This window comes from Nipponia nippon, unplaced genomic scaffold, assembly GCF_047370975.1.
Source record: "Nipponia nippon isolate SJK-2023a ecotype South Korea unplaced genomic scaffold, ASM4737097v1 scaffold_18, whole genome shotgun sequence".
In the NCBI taxonomy this organism is placed as follows: Eukaryota; Metazoa; Chordata; class Aves; order Pelecaniformes; family Threskiornithidae; genus Nipponia; species Nipponia nippon.
The window spans coordinates 6,444,948-6,471,363 of NW_028262334.1; the positions used below are offsets into that span (position 1 = coordinate 6,444,948).

At 38.5% G+C, this 26,416-nt stretch overlaps 1 protein-coding gene across 13 annotated transcripts in view; it reads right to left on the reverse strand.

Moving 5' to 3' along the window:
- The window catches only part of RIMBP2 (RIMS binding protein 2), a 116,135-nt gene that overhangs the window by 25,478 nt on the left and 64,241 nt on the right, over window positions 1-26,416 (reverse strand). For all 13 annotated transcript variants that reach the window (XM_087754655.1, XM_087754652.1, XM_087754650.1 and 10 more), the window contains 8 exons: window positions 22,045-22,249; window positions 16,181-16,332; window positions 12,947-13,023; window positions 11,892-12,001; window positions 10,658-11,467; window positions 6,328-6,479; window positions 5,482-5,949; window positions 3,171-3,320 (listed from right to left, as the gene is read on the reverse strand). In XM_087754655.1, coding sequence (XP_087610781.1) covers window positions 3,171-3,320; window positions 5,482-5,949; window positions 6,328-6,479; window positions 10,658-11,467; window positions 11,892-12,001; window positions 12,947-13,023; window positions 16,181-16,332; window positions 22,045-22,249 — 2,124 coding nt within the window. The remainder of the gene's footprint in view (window positions 1-3,170; window positions 3,321-5,481; window positions 5,950-6,327; window positions 6,480-10,657; window positions 11,468-11,891; window positions 12,002-12,946; window positions 13,024-16,180; window positions 16,333-22,044; window positions 22,250-26,416) is intronic.

The following is a 26,416-nucleotide window of genomic DNA, read 5'->3' on the forward strand; positions in this document are numbered from 1 at the left end:
GTACCAGATCAACTCCCATAGCTATGTAACATGCTGATATCAATCAATCCCAGCAACGAGAAGAAAAAGTCTACAATAAGCAATTTCCCAAAAGTGAAGATGGATTTGCCCTCCAAATACAAGAGACAATTTCTCCTCTTTTAATTCTTTGTTCAGGAGCTAAAGGATTGTAGGGTGAAGCCTTCAGCAGTAATTCTCGGTGCCAAGCTTTTAAATGTTTTCAGATCCTTCAGATGCATTATATTAGGATCATCTTAGAAAAAAAGCCACTGCAGTTTCATAATGGTTTGGGTTTCTTTTTGCAGTTAAAAGATCAGACTATATTCTAATGCTTCATTTTTCACATCTAAACTTTGTGGCTCTTCTACTAATTTTTTATTATTTCATCAGAATCTTGGTCCTGTTTTTTCCTAGAAACTCACTCCCACACCGCTGTTCTCAGCTGTATTCAAACAGACTTGGGGGTTGCACTGGCACAGAACTACAAAACTTGCCCAACGACGTGCACAATGCCTTGGCGATTACCAAAGGCCGATACGGCTGGAATAAAGCCCTGATTGCTTGGGCAATCGGACTGCAGAGACCTAGCAAACTGTCTCCGAGGCTTATCCATTGTGGTTCTAATAACAGGAATGCCTCGCTCAACAGCCACTCAATTATTTAAATAAATCTTCTAATTCAAGCACTACGTTAATTGAGGTATAAAATGTAACTAGCAGAAATTATATAAGCAATAATTACGCAATTCTGCTTGCAGTCAGTTAACTCGGTATGTAACAGGGCATGCACGTGTTCAATAACTGAGGGCATTTATACGTGCACATTTCCAGTGAAACCTCTATGGCCACATATTCCATAAACTTGTGGTTATTACTTCACATGTTTTCTAGCACTGCTTTTCCTGCAAATGTCCCAAGTTGTCTCTGATTTTCAGGTCTATCTCCAATACTTCCCTTGTCCTTATTATCTCTTTACAGAGCAAATCAACAGCTTGCAGAAAACAGTAACTTCACACATTTTTGTGACAAAAGAAAGAATTATTCCCATTTTAGTCTCGGTTGACAGGCCCACTGACCCAGATCCTCAGAGGTATTGATATTTAGATGCATAAATACTGGTGAGGGTCTGGGCAAGAAAGACTAACTTTCTACGTCTAAGTTCACAAAGAAAGTCTATGAGAGACTGATATTGCCCCACTGTTTCAGAGCTGTGATCCATGCCACCCTGCCCTGTGGGGCATTTTAAACTGGGCAGTTTGAAATCAATATATCTTCCTACAAAATACAGTGTGACAGACATGAAGGATTTCCATTAGTAGCCATATCCAATGCTAATAAAAAGGTTGATGAAAAAAAACATTACTGTTACTTGCATTTGCTTGCAGTTTTTTTCCTCTTATCTATGGAGTAAGGCAAGTCAACTGATAGAAAGCCAAAGACCTTTGACAGGGAATCGGCATACAGAATAGCACGTGCTTCTGGAAGGTACCAGCAGCACAAGAGCATTATAATGAAATTAGCAAACTAATAATTTCTTATGGAGAAAACCACCACAGATTAGGTTTCTCCAATTTTCTCCAATTATTTCTTCAATAACAAACCAAGTGGTAGAAGTGATCATCTTTCATAAACAATGCAAATGAGCAATTAAACTACAAACAGGTGTATCTTTGAAGCTATAAAATAAATATTTAATAATGAATTACACTTAACGCACTGCAGCTGTTTTGCCAGACTTAATTTAACCGCCATTTCTCAAAGTGCATTTTTTGACATAGTATTTTAAAGCCATGAAGAATTCTTTCAGCCTTACATGAAAACTAAATTTGAAACCTAGTCAGATCTGAGAATACTTGTAGCCAGAGAGATTTCACATCTAGCTTTGAGGACATTCCTAGTAGATAACAGACTTTAATCTTTTTAGGCTTGAAGGAATATAACTTTAAGGGCTCCCAGCCTTCCAATGTTCATATCCAAACCTTCTATTTTGTAGACCTTGGTAAAGCAGACACACTCCAAACCACGCTTTAATGGTCTGAGGTAGTACGTCCACATGGAGCAGCAACTTTGTAATCACATAGTAGATACCTCCAAGTTTATTTACTAAGGTTAAATATGAAGTATGATTATCAGAAAAATGAAGTTGATCGTGGTCCCTTACAAACACTCTAAACTTTTTACACTGAGCCTTCTTAATAAGATCACTGGTCCTGTTAGAAAATCTTGGCCTCTTTGTGTCCAGAATCATTTTAATTCTATACAGAGGTACAGATGCATCCCACCCACAAGCACATTTTTTAAGCACAGCATGATTGCATGTATTCTAAAAATGGGAACCACTGTAGGTGAAGATGGAACCAAATCAAATCCTGAAGCCACATATTTAGAACACTAGAAATTTGGAGCAATGTTTATACATTTATAAATGCTCGAACTTCTATAACAAATGCAACCAGAATTCCAGAACATCTCAGAACTGGTACGCGAAGGAATGTCATTGCTTGGACCCTTCAACATGGGAGGTCAGATGTTTGGCTAACAAGATTATTCAACCATGCTAAGACATAAGAAAAGATCTCTGTGCTAGAATTTACATCTGTCTTGAAAGTAGCATAATAAATTACTTTATATTTGTTTTCAGTGGGATCAGACTAAAAGCTGCGCAGATGTGCAAAATTCTTCTGGCAGCATCTTTCTAGTCATTACAGCATGCCAAGTATATACGGTGTTGGTTTTCTGCTAATTAGGATTACAGGTTATTGCTTTTATGGAACACAAAAATCCTTCCCCCTTTCCTTTTTTTCCACAGCATGTTTTTATATTCAGTAGTAACACATCATACAGAAAAAGCCCAGAGCCCAAACATGACATCCCAGTTGTATTTTCTATTTCAATTTTTTCAGCTTCAGTTTTTTCAGTTTCCAGCGCTTAAGCCTGTTGCTTGGGATAATGATCTATAGATGCATGGTGCCAAGCATTCAGTTGCCATTAGACAGTGTTATGCTCCAGTAACAGGACATTCATCTACCTCCCCACAACTCAGCTGCTTGTCTGTACAGTTTACCAATATGTCTACGATAATCAGGTGGTGACCTGGATAGCCTGCTGAGCTTCATAAAACACTTGTTTCTTGTCAGACACCTGACACAGTAACAAGACCAGGCTACTTACTTGCTTTCCAAGTTCTGACCCTTTCAGGAAATCATCAACTGAAGCCCCCCTTCTTTTGACATTAGGAGAATCATAGCCATCTTCCTCATCATCTGAGTTAGCGTACCGGGCTGCATTACTGCTTTCGCTAAAAACACTCCTCCTCTCCATCTAGCAAAGCAACAAAAAAAACGGAAAATTGTGAAGCAGACTTGCTCCTGCAACCAGTGGAAGAAATGGCAAACATAAGACATAAGGACTCAAGAACACAACATTTAAATATAATCATGGTTTAAAGCAATGTTAAGTTTCCTCTGACTGTGACCTTTTAGGAGTTTTCAAGATTTTTTTGCTTGTTGTATTACTCTTGTTCATAAACAATTATATGCTCTTATGTGACCATCAACTCAGCTGCCAGCTTTCTTCCCGATACTACTTATGTCAAAGTTATCAGTATTCTACAGTCAGAGGCTGCTAATGAAGACACTGATTTCCCCTTGGCAGAGGGTTAGCAGAGGACCTAGCCACTAAAGCATTTTGACCTCAGTACAAAAAAAAGCTACAGAATGAGACTTTGTGCTCCTCCTCTGCTCTGAGGTGACTCCTGCCCTCCGCTACTGAATCCTGCTGCTTACTCTCACGACAATAACCATCAGCCATCTAACAGGCTGGATGAAGGGCAGGGAGAAGACACAGCTTCTTCTGCAGTAGCCTACCACAAGGGAAGAATTTCTACTGCTGGGGACTAAACATGACAAATATCATTGGCAGATTTTGATTTAGTTTAGGGTGAATCCATCTGTAAACTTCTGTCCAGATCCCTGAACTAAATATTTCAAGCATCACTAAAATTAATGTAATTAAACATGGTTCAGAGCATATGTTATGTCAGCAATTTTCAAAACCAGAAGAATTTCAGTTCTCTTTCCCTACGCAGTTGCTAAATCAACTTTCACCTCAGAGTGCCAAAGAAACTAATTACCTTTTCTCCCTCTATTACATTTGCTCCAGTTTGCTTCATTTATAAAGAAAAGGAAGAAATATACACATGCATGTATATGTATTTAACCAGACCTTATCGATCCAGAATTATTCGGCTTCCCAAAAGCTGTATCATCACCCACTGGCTCAATTCTGTCCCGAAACAGGGACAGTCAATAAGGTGGGGCTGTTAAGACATGTGTGAACTGTCAAAATTCATAGAGTTATTTTGGAGATACAATGGGAGACGAACAACTGGACGTAACAGCTGATGACTGCCAGATGAAGGACCAAGAGAATGTATGAAAAAAATGACACCGGAGCTTGAAACAAGTATCAGACAGTTGTGAGCAGCTTGTGATGAGAAAGTAACTGCCCAGGGCACTGCGAGTATTTAAATATTGTTATGCTTGGGTAGGAAAACCAGAGCACGTTGTCAGGACGCATACGTATCAGCTATACTGACCCAAGAGCCTCAAATATCGGATTTAAATTAACTAGCAAACATCTGAGTCACTACAGCAGCCATGGGTCATAATGGTCTCAAAACCAGGGAGTCTCCTTTGGGCAGTGATGCTTCTAGCAGCCACAAAAGGCGCTGTAATGAAAAGTTTTCACGTGGCAGCTATGTTGAAGCATTTGTAAACATCTGGAAGGTGCAGCACTGAGAAAGGGGCACTCCTGAAGGGCAAATATGTAAAATTGCCTGTGGATCCAAGACAGCATACAAAATAGTGCTTCACTTGCATCTAAACTGCTATTTGCTATTTTGAAAAAGCAGATGGTTTTAGAATACAAACATGTCTCTTATCTGACTGCCGGTTAGATTCCCTTATAGAAATGAGACTCTGTCCTCGTTTTGTAAACTGCCAAACAGATTAGCTCTCACAGTAAGTCTGTTCAGGACTATCTGCCTATTTCCGGACCCATTTTTAAACCACCCTTGATTGCTCTGGTCTCTTTCAAAGTACTTCAGGACTTGGTTGACTTTTCTCACGTAGGCACAAGTCTCCCTTTTGACTCCTGCAGGGTCCAAGCACAAATTGATGATTGCTATTTTTTTTTTTTTTTTCAGAAGTAAGGCTCTACATTTTTGGAGACAACATTTCTAGTCATGTTATGGGATTTCTATGCTGATCAAAGGCTGATCAATGCTCTTTATGGTTACCAGCATATTTGTGGAAGATGGCACAGAATTTTAGCACACTGCTTCTTCTCAAACTACAGATCTTCAGGGTTTAGGAATGATTAGCTGCTCCTTAAAAGCATATGATGAAAAAATTCTTTGATGGAAAGTACCACAATGAATAAAGCCAGCCCAAAAAAGCCTTAAAAAAAAGTTTGCCTTTACCCTATTGCTCTCTGCTACTCGTTGTGCAGCTTCTCTTGCCATGGCTTTTGCGACAGTATTTGGGACAGGTGTGCCTTGAGGTTGAGGGAGTATTCGGTTAGGCGATGGAGACCTCCTCCCCTGAAGCGGGCTGTGAAAATTAGGGGCAGGTGGCTCAAGCGTGTGTCCATGAACAGGGGATGCCGAACGAGTCTGCTCCCATGACTCATCCATTTTTAAATGTGGACCTAAATGTTCTTCTTTGGTTTCTGGGGCTCCGGCACTTGCTAATGGCTTAGATTTGGGAGCAGTTCTGGGGTGAGGGGTTGGAGGCACCAGTAGGTCAGATGGAATGGCAGCAACAGAAGAGTCTACTGATTCCCCTTGTGCAGAGAGTGTCCGAACCGTAACTTCCTTTGCTTCCAAACTCCTTAGTCTCATTAGCTCCACCAATGTGTTCTCTGCTGTTGGAAAGATCACCTCCGCCACCTGAGTACACAAACAAGCAACTTACTAGCATGAAGACATCTGTTTCCCTCCCCTCAACCCCAGTGAAGTACAACCTTCAAAGTCTTAACATGGAGCGAATTATTACCAACACAGAGTGGGCTGCTAGAGCCCACACTAGGGCTCCACACCAGTTAGCACTAGTCTTTAATCCTTTCAACCCATTTGTCCAAAACCTTAAGTTCTTATAGAAAGGAAGCTAATGAGCAAGTTATGCACAAACAAAAGAGTAGGTTCTACTGAAAGCTGAGAAAATCCTGCACACATGCAAGTGCTGTCACACGTTTATTTTTGCCTTTACCTGTCAGTTGAAATTCACCTAATGTAGATGGTCACCGTAATGCTGGAAGGAGAACTCACCCGTTGACCTTTCGCATAAACACCATAGCCCGTGACGTTGGCGCCATGGGAGGTCCCTGTTGCTGTCAGAGTTGGTGGTTTCCAGGACACCTGTATGGTGGCTGGGCTGGAGCCAGCCCGAACAGTAATATCTTGAGGTGGAGCTGGAGGACCTAAGAAAGACAAGACTGGTCACTGTTGAGCCTTAGATCAGAAGTATGTACTTCAACTGATACACTTGCAAGCTGGAAACCACAGATCTCAAAGCATTTTTTTTTAAGATGACAAAATATCCTTATTGCAGTTATTATGTAAAAACAGAAGCATACAATCAGCAGGTCGTGGAGCCAGGAACTGACCCTCAGCTTGCAGCCAGTAGCTAAGCTATATTTCTTTGCAAGATGGTCTGTACTTGCAACTTGCTCTGGACCTATTTTATCCCTCCAGGCTGTATAACTGCTGTTTACTCTGAATGCAGAAGGTGTTACCAGAAACATGCAAGAAGAAAAGGCCCAGGAATGGCACTTAGTGGAAAACTGCTGCAGGTGATAGCAAGTGACTTTTTGGTATGTATCTCTGCACTGAATGCACACTACATACTCAGAAATCACTTTCGATGTCTGCCTCTCTGGACTATCAGTGGCTCCAAGTCAGGATTTATGGGCCAGAAGCACACTGACACTAAGGTGCAATGCAGACTGCAAGCCGAAACTTTAACCTTTTCATCCAGCAGCATGCTGGTTTAAAGGACTCAAAGTCTTTTCTCTACACTGAAGAAAAAAATATGCCTACTAACCTTTTAAGGCATTTACAGTATGCTAGCGTAATAGCGCACCAAGTACATCCTTAATTAAAAGACATTATTACCCTACTATAAATAGCTCTACTTTGGACAGAAAGCCAAAGTAAAAATATCATAGAGATTATTAGTTCATGAATATTTCAGGCATCCCGTTGTGTTAATTTAACAGTCAAACCCTGAGAAGCATTTAATGCTAGAACATTTCAGAAGCAGGGTTCAGCTGTAGCCATCTCTGGGTAATTGCTGGGAGAATACAAACCTTGGTTGCTGTGAGTTTGCTTTTGCCAGTGAACTAAGAACAACCAATTTCTGTTCATCTACCAAAAAAGCTACAAATATTTAAACTGTGTGTATTCATTGCTACCAAACAGATCATGATACAAGTGTAAATATCAGACAATCCTCAACCTCCAGATATGCTGGCAAACCATCAATGCATTTCAGTAGTTTGCTGTCACTGAATTTCATCCTCTAGTGGGCATGGAAACGAGATTATGGTCATGTTCAGGACACTACAGGCACAACATGAAATTTTTTTAGTATACCATCCCTTGCACCTATAATGTATTTTTAACTTGGAAGGCCAAAGTATGCAAACTGAACTAATATTATTTTTGGCCAAGACGTAGATTTTGATTTAGGATTGAATCTCAGCTTCCCTGACCATCCTATTTTATTGACAGCCAGCACTCCCAAAGCTCCTCAGCTTCCAAGAAAGAATTCACCTGATGTAGTCCAATATCTTGTCTATGACAATGGCATTCATCTGCTCCTGCAGAAGTCACCTTCCTTCTATTCTCCCAAAGCCAAACAATCCCCAGAGAGTCTGTCTCAACCTTCACAGGCCGTAACAGCGATAGGTTTAATAAACCATAATGCCCAAGGCTCAGTATGGTTTTTATTTTCCCCCATCATTAAATGGGAAATTACTTTTGATGACTCTTGATGGCCTTGGTCATCAACATAAATGTTTGCTTCAGAATTCTGCTACAGTTTGGTCTTCATGAATTTATTACCTGAATTAGCTCAAAAAACATAACAGTCCCATTGGTCCCGATCCTGTGCATACTTATGTCTATTTTTAGATCTGAGCACTCAAAAGAGAACTACTAAAGAGCTGTCACCCAGCTTTGGTCTGACAGGAAGCCATGTGTTTTCAAGTATAAATCATGCAAAACATGATACATCTATGCAAAGAAAAAAATTAAAAGCTGACCTCTCATTGTCCTCTACTTTTCACACAACTACTCTCTCTAGCTTTGAAATGTGAGCAGTTATCTCAAGTTCATTTTTGCTTAATGCATTCCTAAAAAAACCCTGAGATTGATACAGTGTGAAAATTTTAAAACATTCACTGATCCCCACTCCCTTTTTGGTGTAAGTGGCTGATGGTATCCTTTTCTATAAGGGTATCACTGAACGCACTAGTAAAGAGCAGAGCTTCTCAGCTTCATAATAAAGCAAGCACATGTATTCATTCGTAAACATTTCTGAAGCCCTTAGAAAAACGTCAGTACAAACATTAGCAGCTGCCTGCGGCCAGTTATGTTGCAGTACATGCTGCACTGTCTGCTAAACCTGACAGTCACCACGACTAAAGGTTTATGTGGTAACGCTCACCCCCATGCGTCTTCTAGAAAAGCACAATAACAAAAGATTCCCTTCACACAGAATACCTGTATTGATCGCTCAGCATCCTCTAAAATAATCTTTGAAACATGTCCCTTACAATGTAGATCAACTGAAGGTATTTAAGGTGGAAAAATAGTCCAGAGTTTGAGAGAAAAAACAGTGCTAGTCACATCAGACACTTTCTCTATTTTTTTTTCTTTTAACTTCTTTCTTTTAACTGTAGTTTGGAAGAAGAGAGATGTGATTACTCAAAGCCAGCAATATTTGCAAGAGAAAAACATGACACACTATGATGTTAACTCCCATTGCTGACTCTGATTTCATGGGCATCTTTTTCCCTTTGTTTCAATGACTTTTGAAATACAGGCATCAGCCTCTAATCACTTCAACAGTTGCTATTTTATTTTGCTATGTAACAGTGAAAAATTGATGTGCTTTTGTAAAAATGGTCTCTGTAAAATGAAGTGGTGGGGAAGATGCTGGGATCTCTGGATCTAAAAGCAGAGGCTTCGCTGCATTTCAGCTCCTCAACAGAGAACAGCTCATTTATTGCTTTAGCATACTTCAGCAACTAGAGGGAGATACAGCATGTTAAGTGTTTGGCCTGAAAAAACCTCACTCAAAAGGTTTTTCCCAAATAACAAAGACATCAACATGGCCAATAAGTTCAAGCCACCATCTAGGCAGTATCTCCTGACTCCCACAGAACATATACAGTTTAAAATGCCCTCCCTCCTAGCAGATTCTATAATAGCACTACCACTTATCTCACTGAAATGATTTAAGACAAAAGAGTAAATGTCCGAGCCGAGGACATTTTTACTGAAACTGTAAATCAACAGCATTGAAAGCAGCAGACACATAAGCTTAACTCCCTCTCTACTCAACCAGCATTACTGTCCTAAATGTCTCCTTACATAGAAGTCACGCAAGCCAAGGAAGAGATGAGAACTAGTTCCTGCCCCTTTGCTAGAATCAAATCCCAGCAGGGAGTCAATGAAGCCACAGCAGAGGACATGCTACTGAAGTTCCATTCACCAGGAGTCACTTGTACTTGACTGTCCCTGCTTCAGAGACATTCAGTGCTCTGAAAGTCTGAATATATAAGGAGTCTTCTACTTGTCCTTGATTAGATGACCTTGGTTAGATGGATCCATAAGGAGAGATGTTCAAATTTTTCAGGTACTGCTATACACCCCCAAAATCATGAGATTATCCTTTAAATGCACTACATTATTTCAGCTCTAGTTTTCAACATTACTTCACTGTTCTTAAATACTGGGAAATGACCGGTAACACTTACTAACATTCCTAATGTAAAAGCAAGGTGGGAAAAAACCTCAGACTTACCAAAACATGACCAATTTGTTATCTTTACAAATTCAAATTGTACAATGTGATTACAACTTCACAACCAAAATGCATTTACATCCCCTAAACAACTGTGTGGTCCTGTAAGATGTCTGTTTTGTTTTTCATTACAGAAAAGGGTTGGATCATCCCTGTAAAAAGTGCTTTAAGACACACAAGTAACATGTCAGAAGTAATAACTGGTTTTTAACCAGTGTTGTTCACACCAACGAAAATAAATTACTGCCAGAAATACTATAACTGGACAAATTAAATACAAATAGAGATTAATCTGCTAAAACACTTGGCATGTGATCTGTGATGATGATAGGCATGCCTTTCCCTCGTTTATCTCCCAAAAATGCTTCAGTCCTCACCCAGGAACAAAGAAGGGAATAATGCAGGACAGGAATTAATTTTAGATACCATAAAGCAATCTAATAATCCCCAGTCTGCTCATGAATGTGACAAGGATTACAGCATAAAGCTAAAGGTTAGATTAATTTATCTAGAATTTTCAGAGAAACTTAACTGGAGAGTTTAGGGGTAGGGAGAAGAATATCAAACCTGCTGGCAACGTAGAAAATTCCACAAAGGCTTCCTTTTTTTCTCGCTGTTCCAGGGGAAGCTGCCAGGGCATCTGATGGGGCTTTGCCATGACCTTCACCTTGTAGGCCATATTGGGCTTCAAATTAAAAAAATGGTACTTGTAGCTAGCAGCCTTGACAATGTCAAATTCTTCTTCATTAAGAAAGATCACGTGACTGTAATTACTATTTGTAGGGAGCCAGGACAACTCAGCAGAAATCTGGGTTATATTGTCCACTTTAAGATTAGAAGGGGCTACTATGACATCCTTCCCAACCAACAAAGTGCACTGCAGTTCATCTGAGTTACCCTTGTTTGTAATGCTCTGAATTGATATTCGGTATGTACAAGTAGAAATGTTAAGCTTTTCTATAAGAGCTTTTGTTCTGCTTCCCAAGGCTATGTTCATCCGTACTTCTTTGTCAACCAGAACATTGTAGCTGCTAATGGTTCCCCATCCGGGTGGCACTACCGGTGGCTCCCAGCCCACAATGACACTTTTGGCTAGTTGTTTAATAAGGGTGATTTTTCTAGGATAAGGCACAATGTCTTCTCCAATTTCATCAATGTTCACATCCAGAGTCCCTGCGCCATTGCTGATTACACTAGGGTCTATGTGAGTTGGTGGACTTATCTCCAAGAGATCTCCTTCCAAAGTAGGACCCGAATGGTTGATAAAATTCTGATCTTGTTCACTGCTTAATGTGCTTGCTAACCGGGTCTCATTGTCTTGAACAAAATCCACAAAATTTGAAGGGACTAGTCCTCTTTGTCCATCTAGAAGTTCTCCTGGTGAGAAAGAACAACGCCATTAAAATCCTTGAAGGAGCATACCTCTTGCATGTCAATGCCTTGCAAGTGGACAAGATAAGGAAGAAGATATTAAGTGAAAACTGTACATAAACAACATTCACAGTTTGAGAATGTAAGGGTTCAGTGGGGCAAAAACCAGAACTGCCAGTAAGCTTTCTTGCCAACTTAAATCTTGCCAGTAGGAAAAGCTGACAATATAAAATATCTTATAATTAACTATGCCTGCAAGGAGCGGCTTTGCTGGTGCAGAAGCTCTGTTAATTAACACAATGATGATAGGGGTAATTTTAGCAACTGATTTGGTAGTAGATGAAGGAAAGAATTGGGAGCATGTTTGACAGATGAACTGATTTGAATCTGCATGAATTAGCATGACTTCACAGATTAAAAAAAAAAATACCTTCATAAAAGCCATCTTCATCCATATCTCCATACACATAAAGGTACTTCCCTGCAGTAAGGGGGAGCTCTGCTTCTGGATTTTCATTTGGTCCATCAAAAGGGTTGTAACTGCAATGGAGCACAGATGGAAAATATGTGTGTTCGCTTACAATCCCCCCACAACTGAACACTAATCAGAAAAAGGTGTACAGTTCTAAGGCTGCACAGGAAGGTAATTCCTCAGATCAGCCTTTTTGCTTACCTCCTGAAAGATATATTCTGAGTGGAGTCTAGGTAAGTTTGCTGTTGTGAACTGTATCACCAACAGGCTGCCAGGAAACACAACCTATTCGCTTAAGCGCTATACACTTAAAACCAAATCCTTTTCTGCAGAATTTATTTACACATTTCTCACTTAGGTCTCTTTGAATACACTGGCCAAAATCTTCCTCATTTTTTAAAGTCAATTAAAGCAAAATCACTTTTAGAGGTCTTTTCCAGTCCTCATATTCCATTTTTTTTTATAGGGCAGTCTTTTACACAAGTTTATTAACTTCAACAGAGACAAGTTAAATAAAGACAAAAACAGTAAGTTACAGCTAAAACAAGCTACTCGTGGACAAAACATTTTTATAAAGTATTTAAATCCATCTCCATCCTGAAAGAAATTGTTAGCCACAGAAATTCTTACTGTGATAGTACTTTATATCTGAAATTTTAATGTGCGAAGCAAACGTGAGGAACTTTTATCTGTTTTGCATTGATGAAAAAGCAACTTATAAGAACAGATTGAGACATCCTCTATAAAGCAGGAGGTACACAATCTCATCTTATTTAGACACTGAAGGCTAGAAATACAGTGGTGGGTAAAAGAGCTGTGCCATGTTAAACTTTCTCTGACAATTAAAGCACATGGAAATGGCACTATTTTGCAGTCAGTGCAAACAGGAAAGGGGTCTGCTATCCATAATGTTGGCTCTGGGTAATAATCCAGTGCATGAATAAAAGTGAAGCAAACCCAAATGTTGAATATTACAAATATATACTATATATGGAATGAGCTGGTTTTGTTACCTATAACGGGCAATGCAAAGATGGACTTTCCCAGAATATCTCTGCTTTGAGGTATTGGAATTCTTATCATTATCCATCTGTAGAGGGAAAAAAAAAAAAGACAATGTGACTTCAAGAAGATGCATGCACTGTTCTCCTGACAGCTGATATAAATCAAACAGCAAACATGCAACATCTTTAAAAAATATATTAAATTCTATCATGGAACAGAACTTGCTAATTTCACTTAGAATGGCTTAGGCTGAAAAAGAATTGCAGTTCAGATTCTAACAGGGCAAAGAAATGGAGCTAATTCCTTGACATCCTGCTAGAGATTCAGACCACCCATCTGAGACTGGATGGCGGTTTTCCTCAAAAGCTTGAAATATTGACAAAGCACCAGTAGATTGGTGCTTTGTCATTTGGAGACAACATTTGTTGTCTGCAGTTTGGAGATGGCTGAAGATGTGATATTGACCACAGCATTCCCCTCCATGCTGCTGAGTAAAGAAATAGGCATGACTTAACCATACCAGTCTCGCCGACTACCTCACCCTCCTGACTAAGCTTTTACTAAAGTCGTCATTATAGTACAGTAAACTCAGTTACTCTAAGATGACCCGTTCTAAGTGATATGCCTAGTGGTTTTGGGCATAGTACAGCTATATGGTCACAGAGACAATCTATAGCGATACCCTAATATTTTAATCAGAAAACCATAGTAGAAACCTGATACCAGTGACTAAGCACTTAAGACAAATGCTAAGTATAGAGCTGGTGCAAGTGTCAACTTCCAAACACTTGGAAACAATGAGTACCACATAAAATATATCCCCTTGCCAATCCAATGCACAGCAGCAGCATCTGTTGAATTCCACCCTTTCCACTAACTGAAAGAAATACTGTATTTCCTCTGAATTTACCATCATATTGAATTCAATTCTGCAAAGCCACACATTTATTCCATTACCGATCTGGTCAACAAAACCTGGAGATTAAATTGTGGTGCTGAATCAACACAGACTCCACCTATTTTAGCCTTGTGCTAGGAATCTCACTGGTAAATAGTAACTCTTTCTGTTATGCTTTAAGCCTTATAGAGTTTTTGAAGTGAGAGATGCCATTCTTTCTTCCACTTCTTTTACAGTATGCTGTGAACCCTTTAAGGAAAAATGAACAACTTTTTGCCTGAGCTTGAGAGAACTTTAATTAAGGTAGAAATACTAGGCTTAACAGTGGGATCAAATAAGATAAGTTGTCCACAAATTGATCGAAATTTTACAATCTGAACAGAGTGAATATTGAACTGCAACTTTCAGGCCTAAACTGGTCCCTGCTTGGTTCCCAGTATGGAACAAAAGTGCACCAGAAAAATACTGAGTCAAGTAATTTTCCTCTGAATTAACTCTTAAGAGGTGGGTTAGCTTGATGGGTTAACACAAAACACACGCTGTTCTGCCAACACTCCACTTCCAGTGAGGAAGACGGTAGTAGTCAGCTAACAGGTATTTTCCCCTGTGCAGCATTTGGGGATGCGGGCAAATTTTCAAGGGTCAGCATCCTGATACCTTTCTATGGGCATGTCACAAAGTCATAATTAACCCAATAATGCTTATTCTAGAAGACACTGTTACTAGTAACAATCAGGGAAGTTGCAGATATGTTTTTGCAGAGTATCATTTTTTTAATTTCAGACTTCATAGCATTATGCTCCATTTTCAGATTTTATTCATATGCTCTCCCCCTGGGTCTGGATACCTCTAACAAGAATGGAGCTTAATTTCTGTAAGCTTGCATAATGTAAGTATGTATCACATAATTACACTCTAGAAGGCACACAACGAACAATTCTGCAAAAGAGGGCTTGACATTCTCAGTGAGAGATAACTCAAAAATAATAGAAAAAGGGAATTAAATTTGACGTGCAGTTCTTCTGTTCCTTGCTGTTAGTTCTGCTTCCCTAAGTCTTGTTGCTAAGCTGCTTTTTCTGGTTTGACTACATCAGGCTGCTTTTTCCGTGGCCTCTTCAAAAAGAAATGAATGTTCCCACTTTCCAGTAATGTTGCTACACATAAATATACACATATATTTATCTGTGGATAATCCTTACATATGCCCATGGAATTCATACTATACAAGAATCTAGTATTTTGTTGAATAGCCTACCCCATACTCAAGCTTGTGATCCATTTAAAAACATTTTGATTCTATCAACTTTCATAGGTTCAGTAGCAATGAATATAAAATAGATAGAAAATATGCACACAGTTTCAATTTATTTACTTCTGTAAAGATTAAGAATGGGATTCAGGACTGTAGGGTGAGGAGTAAAATAGGAAGATCATTTCCTCATGACTGTTTGCCCATATAAAACAGGTTTGCAGTATTTAATAGACATTAATACCCTTCTATAAAGTTTTCAAAATGCGTCCTATACCTCCTTATATTTAACATTTGTCCTAAATATCAACAACCAACTTGCGATGGCACCTTTGTAAAGCTCTTCTGAGCTTCCCATTGGGTTTCTACTAGAATTCTACTGAAAACCAGAAAACCTTTCTAAGAAAGGAAGAACAGAACCTTTCAAAAGTACAATTAAATACAGGCTGTGAAGTTGAATGGTGGAAGAGTTTAGCAACAACATCCTGCAACTTTCACTTCCAGGTTACAGGCTCAAAATCCGTTTAGGAGAGTGTGCTGGAAACTGCTGTTAGCAGGTGGTATCACCGTAGTTGTAGCGAGAAGATTCACATGTCACGAAAACCAGGCAAAGAACAAATCCTGCAGAATGAGCTACTTCTCTGTCAGAGCATACCTGCCTGGACAGGGTACTGCATGGAATTTCTCTTCCATTTGCCCAGGCTGTAACAAAGTTGCACCTTTTGGTAGATATAATAAAATAATAATAAACCCACATAACATAGACATACGCCAAAACAGACAGACAGAAATGCTGACTTACACTTCTTATGCACAGAAATAGTACAACGCTCTGAATGCACCACTGAAGGTTTTCATGGAAGCTTGAGGTTCTCACACACCCATTTCTGATGCTGTGTAACTAGGATATCAGCTGAGACTTTGAAATTATCAGTTAAATTCCCACTGGTCATGTTCCCAAGTTATCTCAGAAAATGAGAACATTCATGTCTTGGCTTTTTAAAAGCAGGTGGATCAACCCACATCGGTCCCCTGGAGAAGAGAGGTCTTGGCCCCGTAACATACATTTTCAGTAACAAATTTAAAAAGACTCACGTCTGAATCAAATCTGCATCTTGGGGTACCAGATCTTGACTTGGACAGGAATGTAGGTTTGACAGACAATTGTTCTGGTTTGTCTCCAGATATTTGAAGGGGTCGTATAAACTCTGAAATCACACAACGGCTTCCAGAAGGACTTTCATGACCTGTCAGTGAACAAAACAGATATGAGCATAACTAATTGTTCTCAAGCAGAAACACTGCCAACTAAAAAGCAGCAGTGAGTTATTTTCTCCCGCTGTTAGAAATCATTCTAGAAAAAGCCTAAGGTAGCCACTTCTATGCTCTGCAGTCTGCCTAAGCCTACTAGTTCCCAGCCTTTAGGTAAATTACATAAGTCAACAATATGTAATGGTATATAATGTAGAAAGTGAAGGTATCTTAATTAAAAAAAATCAAAGTTAAAGTTTCCCCTAATGAAAAAAAAGTCCACCTTTGTTCTGAGCATCTTGATATCTTTGGAGAAGTTATCTGACATGCTGTTTAACATGCCCACCACTAAAAAGCTGCTGTTGGAACCCTTCTATTCCTTTCAGGGACTCTGTCATATACTGGAAAGTAGAATCAAGTTGTGTATTTATCTTCTAAGAAAGTGACTGAAATGCTAATAATTTAGTTAGCAGGATATTCATTTTGAAATGAAGGAAAGCAGTTTGGCTTTTTGCAGGGCAGTAAGTTCCAAGACTCGTATTTCTTAAGAGCTCCTCGTTAACACCAGTACTAAACCACAAAATTCGATCACAGTGCCATCTCTCCAGTTTCTAAAAACCCGAAGACATAGACTATGAAAAAGGAAAAATCTCCAGAAATGCTTTTTGAATATTTTTATTGTGCTTTTTTTAAAGCACTTAAAAATAAAAAGGAAAAGACAGTTTATACTGCACATTTAAAGCACCTAAGGAGGCAGCCTTAGAGGCTGTACACTTATCTCCTATTTACTCAAGTGAAAACCAGGCCTAATGCTGAGGGGAGACAAGTAAAAAGAACAACTTCATCAAAGTTGCAAGAGAGACTAATAAAGTGTAATTAAAATACTTCTACATTTTTTCCCTTTTACTGTTAGTTTAGTCCCCAAACCTCATGAAAACAAGCAGGAAATTGTAAACTGAGCCGAATTATACTTGCAGCATCAGCAGAAGCTATAGCAAAGGAGAGTCTAGGGCACTGCTGACACAATCAGATATCCAGAGCGCCTTCTCCTTTCTCTCTCTCTCATTAACATAATGAGCCTATGCTCTAATTTTTCAGACCCTGGATATGTGTAGGGTCAGCATTTCCTCTCCCGTTTTGCCGGAAGCCTGGACAGCAATGTTTTGCTACTGAATTGCAAGCTTCCCAGACACACGTCACCAGGAATTATCAGTGGAACCTCTTTATTCATATTGCAGAGGAGAATAAGCTCCAAAACATACCATCAGAGGGTCTTTCTGGCGTGCTCCTTAGTCCAACATGATTAATTTTCTCTGCATCACTATAATTTACAGCAGGACAGCTTAAGCACATTGACAGCAGGGAAATATACAAGTCATCATACAAAAGATTAATTACAACCAGCCCGCTTACAGCAATCCCCAGGCTGGAAAAGGGCACATTTTTTATTCTTGGAACCCTTCTCACATATATAACAGAAAAGTCATCCCTGTTCAGAAACCTTTAGCCAATTTAGCTCCTTCTGTTTGCTGTTAATGTGCTTGCCATATCAGCCTGTCAGCGCCAAGCCTATAAATAATTGGTCCAACTGTGATTGTTCATTCAAAGGAAACTGCTGTTTGGTCTCATACCTCCTGGATTTTTCAGGCTTTGTTATTAAATCAGTTGCACTACATACAAAATGTGGAGAAAGATTCTTGGACAATATAGCCCTGGCTTTGCATACCTATAGGATGATAACCAGGATAGGAACACACATTATCAAGAACTCCAGGAATATCAAGACGCTGGAAGATATTCAACTGTCTTATTTTTTCCACTTGTAAAACAGGGTACATAAAATTTACCTTGAGTCCTTAATGCACAGGAGAGAAAACTGTGTGGTAGCTGTAATTGCATTATGTGACTGGACACATCTATGGCTCCAGATGGTGCTAATAATTAGATACAGCCTACTCAGATACCTCACTTCCCATCAGAGTAATTCTATACCCATATCCATTAATGTTTGTGGAAATACAGCTTCTGCCCCAAATCTAGCAATGCAAAATGGACCTGTCTTCCTAACCGGACTTACTGACGCCTTCAGTGTCCTCTGTTTCTCTATTCATGTGACTACTTGTGCAATGTAACATCTCCCTGCTCAATAAAATCTGCACCGGGTGCCATCAACTCTTGTCTTCTTGTGAAAAAGTGTGTGAAATAGCAGCAGCTGATCCTCTAAGGCTCTTTCCCATGCTGTGGGACTGCTTTTACCTGGGACCACAATGTGATCTATTTCTTAAAGCAGCCTAAAAATTACTGCATTTTCACAGTATTCTAATATCTGCAATAAATTGGAAAGAACAAGTTTTCAGGCGAGCCATATCATAGAACATCAGCAGTTAGTTCCTGCATATTCTCTACAAGAGACTTTTTTAAAAGGTCATCAGATGCTTAAATAATATATGTAAATTCATGCTGATTCTATGTATGCAGAGCCACAGTTGGATTAAAAAAAAATAAACACAAGCATCATCAAGCAACACCTTTGCAAAAACCAAAATTGAGATTCACTGTGCATGAAGTCCATTCCTCCTGAAACCTCCTGAATCTCTGTAATCCCCTCATCATTTCTATAGAGGATGCCTGCTTTTGTGGATTGTGAATACATGAGTACAGACAAAAATGGCTGCATTTAAAAACTGGCCTAACTTTACCTCCAAAATAAGAAACAATTTCAAACTAGGTTCCCTTGTTCATCCAAGGCAATTTCACTGACGTCCCTGGGCTTGAACAACAGAATGTGGAGGAATCAGACCTATAAAGACTGTCTTAAAACTTGTTAACTCGCTGGAAACTAAGAAAAATAAATGCCCCTTTCCTTTTATATTTGCACTCTGGAAGAAACTAAGAGTTAAAAAGGAAGAATACAAGAGGTCAGTTCATAAGAACATGAAGCAGCTTCTGGAAATGTCTCTGTTTTTCTCTAAATACTAGAGAAGAACCTTATAAAGCCACAGGGCTTTTGTCCGTAAAGTCTCATGAAATCCTCATACCCTCAAAATGGCCTCTATTTTCCCATGACTGGCCAGCATCTGTTAAGGAAGTCTGAAGAACACTGTTTCAAGGAAAGAGGCAAGGAGGAGCACCAGACTTCATTTAAATGTCTCAGCAGAATTAAAGCTGGCCATACTTGCAGTACAATCAGACTCCCCTTTTTATTTATTGGAACTGCTGATTCATTATGGACTACCTAAATTACCTAGAAAGGCCATTTAAAGGAGCCTTTTATCTGATGAATAATAAATCTTAAGGTTTCTGTATCTGATTGTGACATTATTATATGTTTAGAGTGAACTTTTTACGTTCTAATCTATTCTCTCCAGGTTTATTTCATTTCCTGATACATCAAACATCACCAATTAAGGCAAAGCAGCTGGTCATAAACTGATCTCATTTCCGTCATTTGCTTTGCTTTGAAAGCTGTCTCTGTGTTCCCTCTTGTGTTCTTTCTTCCTCACACATAATAAAAATAATTACACTTCTGGTTTGGAGAACTTGCTGTAGCATTACCATCATTATTGTGAAATGCTTGATTTCAATAATTAGAAATTCTGCCCACTTGCTTAAACATTACTTTATTGTTATCAGTGAATTCATACTGAGAATGAATATTGTCCAAGGATTTCTGATGTTTATACATCAGTGCTGCAGGCCCTGAATTCTAAGTCGCATAAAAATCAATAGGTTATGAGAAAAGGTTTAGAGAGCAAGGCCCTTAAATGACTTCAGTACAGACCTCGCTGTGTTTTCTGTGGTTTTTGTCAAGGAGTTCTTGGAAGATTCTGTTTGTTATGTTTTGAAGGTTATTTTAAAAGCTGTTTCCATTAGTATTTCAAGATTAAATATGTTAGTTTGGAGAGTTTGACTGAGGACCTCAAAAAGTTTATTTGATTTTTATTTGAGGATTAGGGCCGATTCAATTCCAGAGATACAGACTGGACCTTCACTAGCTGCCTAAAGGACATTTCAATACCTAATTACCTTTCCTTTAAAATTAACTGATGCTTTGAAAATCCTGTCCTTAGAGACATGAGGAGTTAATCCTTTCGATTTTAAGGAAATTTCTGCTAAATTCTTATGGCTATCAGGTAATGCCTTCCAAATTCTCCATTTAGTGCACTTTAATATCCACTTAGGTAAGACTTGCAGCTCCAGAAAAGCCTATAAACTAGTATACACCACACTGGGCAAGACTGCAAACAGCTCAAATTTTGTGTTCAAAAACCCAAGGCATACAAAGTACAAAGTTACTGAAGTGAAATGAAAGAAGCATGTCACCTTGGTTCCTTTTGACTTGGTTTCACATTGAGTTTAGCACCCTTCACTGAAAATAACTGCTCATCTGTAACGATAGGGAAATGATTTGTGATTTCTAGGCCCTATGCCTCAGAATTTTTCTAGAAGCTTAGGAAGATGAAATAAAAAAAAGTCAAGACTACTTCATTTCTCCATTTCCTCTTCATACTTATTTTAAAACAACTTTGGGGGAATTTGTAAGTAATGGAAATTACCTGATAGGTGTTCCTTTCCAGAACAAGTAGTTAAAGTCATTCTAGCATGGGTGATACTGAGCTGGTGAGCACAATCCTCAGCCTTGATAACAACATAGTCATAATACACAATCTAGCATGCGATTTACATGCAAGTTACTTTCAAGTGTCCTCAGGTAACCTCTTGCCTTGATCTTCTAAATGTTCTTATGAATAATGAATCGTTAACACAGTTGTGTACTTAGGAGGAGCAGTTCAACACAGACCTTGGAAAAACACACTGTGTTGAAGATACTAGGCACTGTAAGAACACCAATACAGATGTAAATTTTTTTTTACATGCTCCATTTCTTTTAAAACTCAGATCAGTAATTTTTGTTGTGACTTTTCTGTTTCTAAAACACCTGGCAGTTACATGATCGAATACTATTTTAAACACAGTTAAAAATTTAAACACACCTTTGCACAGTTCAGTAAGCAACTGTAGGTATTATTCCTATTCAGGTCTGTTAAAATATATCCCATGAAACTCCTTTCCAACCAAAATCACTCTGTGACAGAATCTGTGTTTTTGTAGACAGTGTTTGCTTCCACTGAATTTTTTTCTTAATGCTTTACTTTCAAGTTTTTGCGGAGAAGCGCGTATTTTCTGTTGAACAAATGCAACTAAACCAAAAACATTTCATGTTTGTCAAAACATTCCCATTTTCTACCCAACTCTATTTACAAATTTCTTTTATATAATGGCTAATGCAGTGCAGGGGTCTCTATGCTTTCTTTCCCCATGAACTGCTACTTCAACAAGATAGCAGGCCAACTCCTGTCCCTGAAACAGTGAAGGTTTTACAGCAAAGCCTGTATATGCAGACAGTCTTTCTTCCACAGAAGTAGATATTTACATAAGGAAGACATCACTTTAACACTGAACAGGTTTCTCATCACTACACCCAACAACAATCAGAGACAATTCTGCTCACAGCAGTGCCTGAATAAAACTGTAACAACCTCAGTGAAGGCTTAAGAGATACTCTGAAATTTAAACAAGTCACAAAACAGGAACAGGAGTGAATTCTATCCTCCATTTGCACAAACAAACTCTATTTACATCACTGAGTTGCATCTTAAAACCTACAGGGCAGAACAGATACCTACAAATAAAACGCTGGTCCTTACCTTTACCTATAGAAGTGGCTATTCCATTCATTAACTGGGATAGAGATTTACCAGGAGAACCAGGGATATCTGAGGATGCCACCGAGTTACTGCTTAGGAGATCAATCTTTCCTGCTTGCTGTCGAAACTTCTCCAGTTCTCTGGACAAGAGGTTAAATTGTTCGCTCTGCGTCCGGCATTTCTCCTCTAGCTCTCGGACCTTGGCCTGCACAAGCAAGACAGAACACAGACATGTGACTGAGATCAGTGAGCTACGACTGCATCAGATTTTTCTTAACTACCAGGAAGCCAGGATAGGCAAACTATTTGGGATAAACTGGCCCACAAGCACACTTTTCTCCCCCTAAATTCTCACCCATATTTAGAATGAAACTTTTTAGTATCCCTGTAACATTGAGGTAAGTACTCCTTTCATTCCCAATTTCCAAAGTGAAAATTCCTCATCATATTTTTTGGCAGTGCTAAAAAAATCACTGCCAAGAACACTTGCAAACAGATCTTACAGCTTTGTGACTTCTACGCACATCTGAATGTCACTTTTGTGTGCTTTTCCACTTTTTCTAAAACTCAGGTATATTTCTGAGGTTTGCCCATCCTCAGCTATTAAGTTGAAGCCTCCTGAACTGTTAGATTAACACTGATGTATTAGAAAACACCACCAAAAAAACCCCACCGTGGTTCATGCAGAATGTGGGCCTACCTACTGGCTCAATTCCCTTTCGAAAGTAATGCTCATCACTATAGGTGCCAAACCACACACAAGTAATCCAGACACCAGGCAAGAGGAGATTGTTTGTAAGCTTGTGAGAAGTACCAAAATGTCATTGTTGGCAAACATTTTTGTTTTGAGGTATCATGCTTTAACAAAACAGAACTCAAAAGATAAGCTACTGTGCTGACTTGGGAAATTTGCCTACATACAGTTTATGAATTCTCAATGTGGAAAAAATGGAGGTGATGGAAAGATTCCCTGGATGAAAGAAATGAGAAAGGGCATGGGAATTCAGGATTTCTTCTACAACTTTAACTCAAAAAATATATGAGTAGTTAAGACACTAAACCTTGAAAAAACCCTTTTATCCAAATCTGTACACCCATTCTACCAGCTAAATTAAGGATATAATAATGTTTTTAATATATGCATTTAAATTTCAATCTGCATTTATAAACAGCCTGCATATCTGTTTGCATACGATATCATATGTTCCTGAAGAGAAAAATCACAAATCTAGAGTGCCCAGAGAGTTAGGAAAGAGCATATTAACACCTGTTGCAAAGACTGAAGAATCAGCAAAGCTCCTGAGAATTTCATTTGTGAGGTCTGATTTTCATGTAGGGGCGAACAGTTGGTCTGTACTCTGGACACGTGCCAGAGAGGACTGGCATTTTGAGGCCTAGGGAGCACTCGTGTCTTGTGCTGTGACCCCAATGCTGCAAGCAGAAGTAGCTCAACAGAGGCAGTAATAGGCTCCTTATATGAAAAGCTAATGCATTATATCCTAATCTGATGCTTTATGATGAACAAACATCACTTTCCTTCATTAAAAACCTCTTTAGAGTATAAGCCTAGTTAAACAACTGTACTAACAAAGGGAAGTCTGGATATCAATTAAATTCATTCAACTGTACTAAAGGTTTCTTTTTCTTGAAAGAGAAAAATGTTCTCAGTTCATGTAAGAAACACTGCACATATTTCCTATCAAGCAAACGAAATATATTACACACCACCTATACAAAGATCTTAGCACAGCTAAAGATAAACAAAACACTTAGAGTCCCCAGAAGAACACAAATCCCCAAATTTCCTACTACAGAAGGTGGTACCGTTTCTTCCTTTATTTGTAACAAATACATTTTTAAAGCTACAGTGAATTTTGAGCATATAATTTCTTTGCATTCATAAAACATAAATTAATTTAGTTCTGCTAAAGAAGTCTCAGGGTATCTATCTGACTGATCATGAAACAGAAAACAGTAAGACACAGAGACATTGTGGGAGTTTCACACAAACATTAAATGCTTTGATTTTTGGTTTTTGTCTTTCATCTTTTCACTGTGGTTTTGAGCAACCGCAACACGAACCTTTGCTACTTGTTACTTTGCTGCATGAATAAGGCATCTATGTACAATTCTAAAGAACATTAAACAAAGTACTAAACTGGTTTGGGTTTTTAGATCCCCGCTTTCCAATGGAAAGTTTAAGGATGAGCTATTCAACTCTCTAAGAATATATACTGACCTTTCCACATGCAGTTATGGAAACTCTAGCATAAAATAAAAAATAAAAACATCATCATCCAGAACGCAACAAGATGCTAAGTCTGCCTTGAAAAATATTTTTGAAAAAATATTAATGTATTATTATTATTATTTATTAATTTAAAACTTATTTGCATTTCAGTATATGCCTTCTTCGACTTTTCTTTCGAGTATCTAGAATCTTCATTTTCAAGTTGTTCTCTCATGACAGTATGAAGCCTGGAAGAAAAACGCCTCTACTACTTTTTTTTAATCAAGGTTATGAGTTAGAAGTGAGCACAAAGCTGGTACTATATGAAGAAAAAATTGCCATAAGATCCACAATAGTACTAACAGGAGGCATCCCCACACCCATCTTTGTTTCTTGACTTCAGGCAGGTGCTTGGTTCACTGTCAGCCAGCCAGACCCGCCTCACTGTAGAAAAATCTACATATTCATGTATGTCACTGCAGAGTGAGGCGTGTGCTTGCACTCTCAGAAGTACTGAATTTTTATTCTCTATCACGGTTCTGCCCGTATAGTCTATCCTAATAACGATGGCACAGAAGTGCCAAGTCTACCAGATCTCCCTTAAACTGGATCTGCCTATAGCAGTGGTTGTATGAAAAGACATTCTCTACTGCAGACCATACTGAATGTGTTTCTCTTAGGACTTGCCAATTACTCATACAATACATAGTGCTATTTCTAAAACCTGAACAGCTTCTTAAATTGAAAAAGAAGTAAACTTCACCCATTACAAGACAGATACTGTTCGCACAAGACATAAGATGATGAGCAACTTTCCAGGTGGACAGGCTTGAATTCAGACGAGTAATTCACATACTCTGCTATGGAGATACCATTTCATAGTTTAATTGTTTACATAGCAGCAACAGCTTTCAGTAGGTGGCTCAATAAAGCAACCTCAGATGAAAATACCACATAAAATTATCTTATAAAGAAACAATCTGAATTCAGACAAAATCCACACAGTCAGAAAGCTACAATCTTGAATAAACTACCAAACCATTCTTACTGGGCATGCTTCTAAGAAATTCACTTTCGAAAACAGTATCTGAGTTCTCATTAAATCATGCCATATTTGAAGATTAATCTCTTGTAGAAAAAAAAAAAATCTGATTTTGGTGATTTGGTATTAGGCCGATAAATGCCAAGCATGCTTGCGTAACAATGGTTCTAGCACACATCCCATGCAAGGTTAGGCAGGACTATCGTACTCATTTTAAAGGGAAAAGTGCAGGATTCAGGACAGGGAAAGGAGAATTTATGCCCTAAAATACCTGCATGCTGTCCAAGGTGTTCTGGATGAAGTGCAAAGCAATAAATTCCAAACAAGACACAGTAAACAAAAGAGATGTGAAATAAACAAAGGAATAAAACCAGTTTTGAACACTTCTTTTACATTTCAAAGCAAAATATATTAGAACAGTTAACACGTGTAAAAACATGCATTAACGCAAACCACGCTATAGAATGCTTCAGAAATCAATACCACTGCTGGTCTTAAATTGCAAAAGGCAGATTAAATAAAATGCTAAAAATTAAAGGGCTTATGGCAATAAAAAGCAAAAGCTTAGGAAACCTTGCTGGGGTTATGCAAATCAGAGGTTGCAGACAAATCAGCTAAATAGGCATTTTGATTAGCTTGAGGGGGGTAAATAATCACTTGCCTGCTTTGTTTCTACTTAAGTTTTGCTGCATCATATACTTTCCACCAGGCATTAAATAATTTAATCCTATGTTCTTAAAGGCAAACCAAACTTAATATATGATGATAATGAAAACATATGAGTAAAACACTTTCTGTGGGAATATTAACTTTTATAGATATAAACAAACAATTTAATTTTTTTTTTTAAAGATGATCAATGCACCAGAAAAACCACCTTCCATCAGTGCATGACCAGTAAGTATGCAGACAGCAGAACTACTGTGAGAAGGTAAAAAGACTAGAAATTACCTTCTGCTAAAAACAGATTTCTAAGTGAAATGTCGACAACACACTTGCTATAATCAATCTATGGTATAACATGTTCTTTATGATATGTACGGTATATTAAGACTTAATAACCATTTAATGCCTTTTCCTCAGACAGAAGAACTCATTGG